General features: G+C 43.0%; 1 protein-coding gene across 2 annotated transcripts in view; it reads right to left on the minus strand.

The window, feature by feature from the left end:
- RALGPS2 (Ral GEF with PH domain and SH3 binding motif 2) overlaps positions 1 to 8,635 on the minus strand; it is a 218,787-nt gene that overhangs the window by 101,881 nt on the left and 108,271 nt on the right. For both annotated transcript variants that reach the window (XM_006033021.3, XM_006033019.3), the window contains exon 8: positions 6,151 to 6,277. In XM_006033021.3, coding sequence (XP_006033083.1) covers positions 6,151 to 6,277 — 127 coding nt within the window. The remainder of the gene's footprint in view (positions 1 to 6,150; positions 6,278 to 8,635) is intronic.

Below are 8,635 nucleotides of genomic sequence, written 5' to 3' on the forward strand. Positions count from 1 at the left end.
AACACATTTTATATAAATACCTACTTAAGACAAATGACATCTAAAAAAGAACAGATTTTTTTTAAATGAAATTTACTGAAACCACCTATTTAAGTCTTTAAATTTATTCTAATTAAGTTTAGCATCATAGATAGCTGAACCTGTCTCTACCCCCAAACTTACAAATTATAGTATAGCACTGTTATTTATGCTCATTAAAAAAAATGTACAAAGTCTACATTAAAAATGTATCGTATAATACAAATGAAATATTCTGAAAAGGAGAAAATTTATTAAAATGTTTGCAGGTCTATTAATTTATAAGCAGATTTGGTAATCTCATAATTGTAATAATGAAATGCCTTCTATTAGAATGCCCCATTTTCATTTGTTTATAAAACTTTTCAGAACTAAAAAAGATGGGCTGATTTTTTTCAACTGTCAGCTAACTGCAAAAAGCTAATTTTGGGAAAAAATTAAGCCAAGAGATTCTCCTCTGAGAAGGAAGCAAGAGAAAAATGCATGTTTTAGCCATATTAAGAAACTTTTCTTTAAGACATGATAGTCACTTCTATCCCTAATTCCCATCTTTGGATTAGGGACTTGAAACGTGCTTTTCAGTTCCTGTAAAATAGGCCCAGATCTGGCCCAGTTATATGCCTTGGGGAGGGATCTGTGTTTCACACATGCTGAGGAAAGTAGCTAGGCAAAACCTGGAAGATCCCATCTACACTCACTGTGCTCTAGTCCAGGCTGCAAGAGCCAAGAAACTTCCCTCCGAGTGCTGCCCACGCCTGCTCACGGGAGAGCACTGGAATGGAAAGGAAAGACAAGAGCATGGGATACGTAATTTCTCAACTGGGCACAGGAAGAGTAGAAGGAAGCTGCCCAATTCAAATGCAGAGAGCAGCAAGGGTCAGGATCAGGTTGAGGGAATGAATGGTGAGAGCAGATTGAGATAAGAAGGCTATAATGGGAAGGAGAAGGTCCAGTCAGAATGGACTGGGTAAGTCAGTGCGAGGTTTCAACATATGAAGTGCTAGATGATATTAAGTACCCTGAAAAAATGTCCTAAAAGATCCAGGCATCTTAAGTTTGGCACCTATTACTGAATACTTTTAGCTGAAATCACTGCCTTCATTTTCCATTCATAATTTGGGCATAATACCCCCAATTCCAAGAGAAATTCAATAGTTTGTTTTTGTGGAAAACTCCAACCATAGAGAAGAGCACCACAGAAAAGCCGATGAGGAAATTAGTTTGGCCTTTAAATCAGGATTTGAATAGCCTGTTGTAAACAAGAAATAGGGAATCACATAAAATAAAGAGAAAGCAAAAATAAAGAGAAAACAAAATATTTACTAGCTATTATTACATGAATAACCACAATTGTAGCATATTTCAATTTTTGAGCATTTTACTGAGCCATCTTAATGTTCTTATAACCTAGAACTCTGCATAAAATATAGTCCCCAGAAGATTTGTATAGCCACAAAAAAAAACCCTGTTCCCATGGAGGGGTAGATAGTCAGCTGACTTGGACCATCTTCTCAATTAACTGATTCCAATTTTTGCATAACTGAAGATATTTTTCAGCACATTTTCTTTCCCAGGGGTTATATCCTTAGTAGCATAAACTGTATGGTCTTCCCATTATACAAGAGGATGATATCAAGAATTATACGTGGAAAGATGCATATTTGTAATGTTCTATTCCACTTTGCAGCACACTGCTCTATTTTTCTCCTACAGAAATAATGCCATCACAGTGCCAAATCCCCAATACAACCTCTTGTTTGTTCTGAAATTTCTGACACGAACAAATGAGTAGTCTTAACGATTTTCAGATTTAGAGCACTCTCTCATCATACACAGCAATATTTTTCCTTAGTATTTGCCAAAGAAGGGCTCTTCAGACAAATGTTTACAACCTTTCTTCAAGGTTTCCTCCTAACAATTTAGCACAGCTGATCTCAGCTTCAGTGAAACACACATAGAAGACCATTTCAAGGGGTTGTGCATTTAAAGCCAAGAAAACATCTTATTTTTATTAATATGACCACTTGTTTTACTGTGACATCTGGCAGCACACTGGTAATTAAGGTTTTTTCAGAATTTCCATTATATACCACATTTTTGAGAGGGATGATATTCTGCTTCAGAAAAAAAGAATTAACATATAGCAAAAGCTTTGTTATCCAACACCCTTGGGGAATGGGGTGGGGGGGTGCCAGATAACCAAATATGCTGGTTACCTGAGAGGCCCAAACAGGCGTCTTTGCCTGTTCGGGCCACCGCCCCTCCCGTCATGTCTGGTGCACTACCGCCCCTCCTGCCGCGTCAGTGTGCCAGGTACTAACATTACACTTTTACTGGTATAAGTGATCAGAAACTGATCTACACCCATAACAGAGCAGAAGTTTGTCACAAAGAACCAGTCTATACTTGCAACAGAAAAAAAGTATGTCACACAGACCAGTTTAAAAATGGCAGAGCCCAGTTCAAGATTTGCACTAATATGTGTTCTCTCTTCCTAGGGATAAGCAACCTAAAGCCTTGAGATGGCATGCAACCCACCAAGTTTAATCCGGCCCATGAAGCTGGGACATCAGTCATGGCTGGGTTACAAGTACTAGGTAGCTAGGTTACAGGCAAAACCCTGTCTTTGGATTGAGCTCCATCAATTCAGGGTGCTGCTCCTAAAAGGTTGCTAACTAGAGCTGCGCAAAGCTTCGGTCCCCGATTCGATTCAGTGGAGATTGAGACCGATTCAATGGCTGAATCTCCGAATCGAATCAGGAGACCCTTTAATTTCTCTGAATTGAATTGGAACCCCCCACTGACTGTGACAAGCCCTACATGAGACACTCAAAGGGGCAGTGAAGTAGAAGGAAAATAGAAATGTTTTTGCGTTTGATTTTTGGCAGAGTTTTATTCCTGAGCAGCAAGGATACTGACTGCTACAAAATAGAAGATAAGTGAGATCTGATGGGTAAAATTCATAGGTAAAAGAAATCTGAGATATAATGAACATTTAAGATGATTAAATTACAGGGAGAGAGATCAGGTCTCGCCTATTTGTCTCACCTGACAAAGAATGTCTTGCATTTAAAAACTTGTGTAACTTTATCCCAACTACACAGTTGGTAAATGGCAGAGCCCAGTTCAAGATTTGCACTAATATGTGTTCTCTCTTCCTAGGGATAAGCAACCTAAAGCCTTGAGATGGCATGCAACCCACCAAGTTTAATCCGGCCCATGAAGCTGGGACATCAGTCATGGCTGGGGTACAAGTACTAGGTAGCTAGGTTACAGGCAAAACCCTGTCTTTGGATTGAGCTCCATCAATTCAGGGTGCTGCTCCTAAAAGGTTGCTAACTAGAGCTGCGCAAAGCTTCGGTCCCCGATTCGATTCAGTGGAGATTGAGACCGATTCAATGGCTGAATCTCCGAATCGAATCAGGAGACCCTTTAATTTCTCTGAATTGAATTGGAACCCCCCACTGACTGTGACAAGCCCTACATGAGACACTCAAAGGGGCAGTGAAGTAGAAGGAAAATAGAAATGTTTTTGCGTTTGATTTTTGGCAGAGTTTTATTCCTGAGCAGCAAGGATACTGACTGCTACAAAATAGAAGATAAGTGAGATCTGATGGGTAAAATTCATAGGTAAAAGAAATCTGAGATATAATGAACATTTAAGATGATTAAATTACAGGGAGAGAGATCAGGTCTCGCCTATTTGTCTCACCTGACAAAGAATGTCTTGCATTTAAAAACTTGTGTAACTTTATCCCAACTACACAGTTGGTACAGCAAAATATATAACCCTAAGAAATCCTTGCCTCACACATTATCTCTAGACCGGGGTGGGCAAAATACAGCCCGCAGGCTGGATCCATTCTATCCGGCCCGCGGGGCCCCTAAAAAAAAGTGTGGAAAATTAATATTTCTCTGCCCTTGGTTCTTGTCAAAAATGACAGGAACCAAGGGGCAGTAGGACCCAGGGGAAGCCCGGTGGGCTCCAAAAACAGAGAGGCCCGCCTGGCCCCGTCCCCCAGCCAGAAGCCCCAGCCGCAGTTTCTGGGCTGGAAGCACGTGGCTGCCCTGGCGGCGTGGGAAGCTCAGGTAAGTGGTGGGGAGACCCCAGGCAGGGAAGGAGTACGGAGCCCCCGGGGGGGGAAGGGGTAGAGGGGGGGGGGGGGGGAAGGCCCCTCCCCCACCCAGTGCCCAGCACTGCAACTGCTCACAGCCCACTGTGGGGCTGCCTGTGCCCACTCCGGACAGCCCCATGTGGGCTGCGAGCACCTGCAGCGTGGGGCACCAGCTGTGGGGTGCAGAAGGGGCTGCTTGGCCCCTGCACTCAGCTTTTCCCCAGGCTCCTCCCCCGTGCAGAGAAAGGCAGGCCCTCACCCACCGCATGGCTGGTGCCCCATGCTGCAGCCCCCATGAGGCTGCCTGTGCCTGCTCCAGACAGCCCTGTGTGGGCTGTGAATGCCTGCAGCAGGGAGCACCAGCCATGGGATGGGCCACTTTTCCCCATGGTCAGCACCAACTTCTTCCCTGCTGGTGAGCAGGGGGGTTGGGGCTGAGCACTGACCCCTGCCTGCACTACGGGGCTGGGGGGCACTGGGTGTGAGCGGGCAGGGAGCCAGCAGGAACACGGGGCCCACACCAGTGTCCCAGGGCCAGTGACAGCAGGACCCAGAGCAGGGTGGCAGGAGCGCGGGGTCCTAGCCGGCAGAGGCTCTATGGAGCCGGGCCAGTTCCCCCCTCTTTGCTGGTGCAGCCCAGCCCGGCTCCACAGATCCTTGCCAGCCTGTGACCCGCTCTGGGTCGCACCAGTGCTGACCCTGGGACATTGGTCCCAAGATGGTGACCAGGGGGTGGGGCACCTGTCAAGGAGCCCTCAACAGCCTGCCAAAACTGAGTAAGCAGCCCTCTGCCCAAAATAATTGCCTGCCCCTGCTCTAGACCATCACAGCTACGTTACTCTTACACTACCATAAATTATGGAAACAAACAGTCATATTTCTCTTCAGAACGCCTGAAGATGTAGTTAAACCTGTCTGCTGCTGGTAAGACAAATAAAATAGTGGAAATTGAGTGGCCAGGCATTCCCTGCCACCTACTGTGACAGTTACGAAAACTTCAACACAAAGAAGAGCCTCCGGAGTCTGGGGTTACGGAGAAGCTAAAATAATCCAGCAATGTTAAACAGAAAAATTATTACATTTAGAGTGAAGTGAAATTAAAATCCAGTATACTACAGTAGGCCACTGGAGATTATTCCAACTACAGACATACAAACAGCTGAGATGTAACACAAATCATTAAGTGAAACTCTGCTAACCTTGGGCTGAGCTGGAAGAGGGAAGCAGTTGGACAAACACTTTTGTTAAACACTAATGTTTTTATATGATCAAGGAAACCAAAAATATGAGCAATATATTAAAAGTAAATTATAATAATCTTGCTCAATTCTCCTCGATTCAGCAAGTAATTCCAAAAAGCTGATGAAAATGCTCTATTTTGTCAAGACATAAGAAATAATATGCAATGAAAATAAATGAACTGGTCAAGTTTTCTTAAAACATAGGAAGGTAATTCAATTATTCAAGTTAACTCTGCACATCAGCTATTTTATTTATCTTTAATAGCAATGACCTAATTATCCTGGTCACTTCAATATAATTCAAGTGTCAATTCATACAGTATAAATCAGGTTTCACAGCAGTTAAAATAAATAGTCTATAATTAATACTTATCTGTCAAGTTAGTGATTTACTGCTTTTCATTATATCTATGCACAGTCAAATGTTTAGTTCTTCAAAAGTATTGCCAGGCATAACAGTCTAACTACTCCACCATCAGTCAATCATTATATCTACACAACATAAGGAAAAACCATCTCCAAGAAAAATGATACTCCATGTAAAATCTTAAAGCACTTGTATACACACACACACACACACACACACACACACTTATATAAATAATTAAATGAATGAGAGAGAGAGAAATATTTTTCTTGCTGTATACAAAACATTTATAGCCAACTAGATTTATATTTGTATTCTCATATACTGCTTAAAATAGGTTTCTCTTTTTTCTAGTTGCTTGTGTAAGTATTTTCTTGTTAATACCACCCATAAATATTGTTCAGCTTACCTAAATAAGGAATACAAGGAGTCATCTTCAAGCTGCTGATATAATCTCTAAGTCTCTTATAATTATCCTCTTTACTCATAACATACTCCAGCTTTTCAAAGGTAGCTTTGTCTTTTCGACTCAATAACTAAAAAAAGAGAAAATTAGAAGGATTGTAGTTAGAAATTTACAACTGAGATGACTATAGAAGTTAAAATATGGATTCAATGCTCTGTGGTAAAGAATACAACATTGTCTGCATCTACAGAATAAATTTTGAGCTTTTACAAGAAAAAATAGCTAGGTCATGAATTAAAATTAGCATTTAAATGGGTCCCTTAAAAATTTAGGACGGTCAGATCATTTTTATGATAAAGGACCAAAAAAATAAATAAATAAATAAATAAATAATAAATAAAGTAATACAGAATTCTTCAAATTTCCACATAGTTAAAAAAAAATCACTGAACACTAATGCACTGATTACATTTGAATTTGATTTACCATTAGTAATTTTTTCCCCCCTTTTACAAATAAAAAGTTATCTTGCAGCAGGCAATAGCCAGGGATACAGGTTTTCTGTTTCGCATGGGAAAACAGGGAAAATGTGGATTTTCCCTTTTAACCAAGAAACATGCAGAATTTCATTTTAATGGAGAAACAAATGGACTTTCCACTTTTGCAAGGATCTCTTTGCAGGCTGGCAGAGTTACAGCCTGCATGGGCTGGAGGGAACAGGAGGAAGGTGGTCAGGCAAGGGGCCACCACGCGCATGTGTTCACTCACACATGCACATGGTTGCCAGGCAGCTTGGAGAGCAGTTCCCCACAGGTAAGGGGCCAGAATGCATAGCTGCAGGGCCCCAGCAGGGAGCAGGATGGGGACATGGACAGCTCGCCTAGGGTGTGGGGGGCCTGACTTCCTGTCACTGTGCACATGCCCCACAGGACAGTGGTGGGCTGCCCACTGCAGGCTTGGGCTCCCTGCCCTGCTCTGCTATCCTTCCCCCAGGGCCTCCTCAGCCCAACAGGCAAGACCCAGTGCAGCAGGGCAAAGCAGGGCCAGGCAAGGTGGCTCTTTGTGACTAAGCCCCGTGCTGCCCTGGCAAGGTTCCTTCTGCCTGCCTGGTAGCAGCGGAAGTAGTAGTGCAGAGTTGCGCCCCTCACTGCTGCCAGGCAGCCTGGGGGTGCCTCGCCATGGTGGCATGGGGCTTGCAGTGGCAGCAATGAGCCTCCCTGCCTGGCCCTACTCAGCTCTGTGCCAGGTCCCACCCGTTGGGCTACAGAGGTTCAGGGGGCGGGGGTGGCAGCAGGGTGGGGAGTCCAAGCTCATAGCAGGCAGTCTGCACCCCCCACCAATGGGTTCCGTTCCGGCTGCACCACCCATGGGGGACCGGGAGCCAAGCTCCGCATTCTGCTATGCTGCAGCCACCTCCTGCAGGCAGCAGCCAGGGCTTGGGCACTGCTGCAGGGAGCAGGGGGCTATGGACCCAGATCCCTGACCCCATAGCCCTGGCAGCTAGGGGTCCCCTTCAACAGGGCTGGGGGAAGAGTGAGGTTGTGGCTTGGGAGTGAAGGGCCTAGACCTGCATCCTGGTAAGCAAAGGGGGCAGGACAAGTTCTGGTTTTCCATGATAAAACCCCCACAACCAAATACCAAAATTTGTAAGTACTTGGAATTTATTTTATTGTAATGATGACTGAGGCACTGGTAAACTTCCTAATTGCTTTAAAACTGTAAATATATCAATAAGACATTGTGTTCAATGGACACTTATAAATAGTTGCATTTCATTCTAAAATCCGTGATTAAAATCAGAGAATTTGTGATTTTTAAACAGAAAAATCTGAATCCCTGGTAATAACCAATTTTCTACTATAGACAATTTCCATAGAGAACCAGAATGGTTGCTAACTGCTATTCTTTTCAACAGAAGTGAACCTAAAAGGTGTTTAATGAAAAACAAACAAATGCCTCCTTTAAAACCACCATCTCCTCCCATTGTTCCCAAAGCAAGCTGGGCTGCCTCCAGGGAAGATCGATGCCCTCCTGAAAGAAGTCTGTAATAAATCTGTATTTCATAATCATGCCTGTTTGGTTAACTTAGATGCTTTTATGATTTCCTTAATCTTAAAGATTATTTTCCAATGAAGGGAACAGGAGAACTAAGACTGGTAAAAAAAGTTTAAAACATTATTTAAAAAAATATCTATTTGCCTCATGCAAATACACCGATATTCAGATGCTTAAACAGAATTTCCCCTTGGAAAAGGAAGGTGTAATAGAGACTTGATCAGTCTTCTCCACAGAAAAATATTTCTGTTCGAGCACTACTTGGTATATATTATTCAGACAGCAAAAAAAAGCAGTTTTACTGGCTCCATTCATATTAAAAGATCATTAGTTTTGAACACAAAACTTAAATCATTAATCTGTCTTTTAGTGCAAGTTCATCCTCCCTGCTCCCTCCTGGGCTCTTAACTATAGCTGAGCTCTTTGTGTAGGG

The sequence above is a fragment of the Alligator sinensis genome, unplaced genomic scaffold, assembly GCF_000455745.1.
Source record: "Alligator sinensis unplaced genomic scaffold, ASM45574v1 scaffold293_3, whole genome shotgun sequence".
Taxonomy (NCBI): Eukaryota; Metazoa; Chordata; order Crocodylia; family Alligatoridae; genus Alligator; species Alligator sinensis.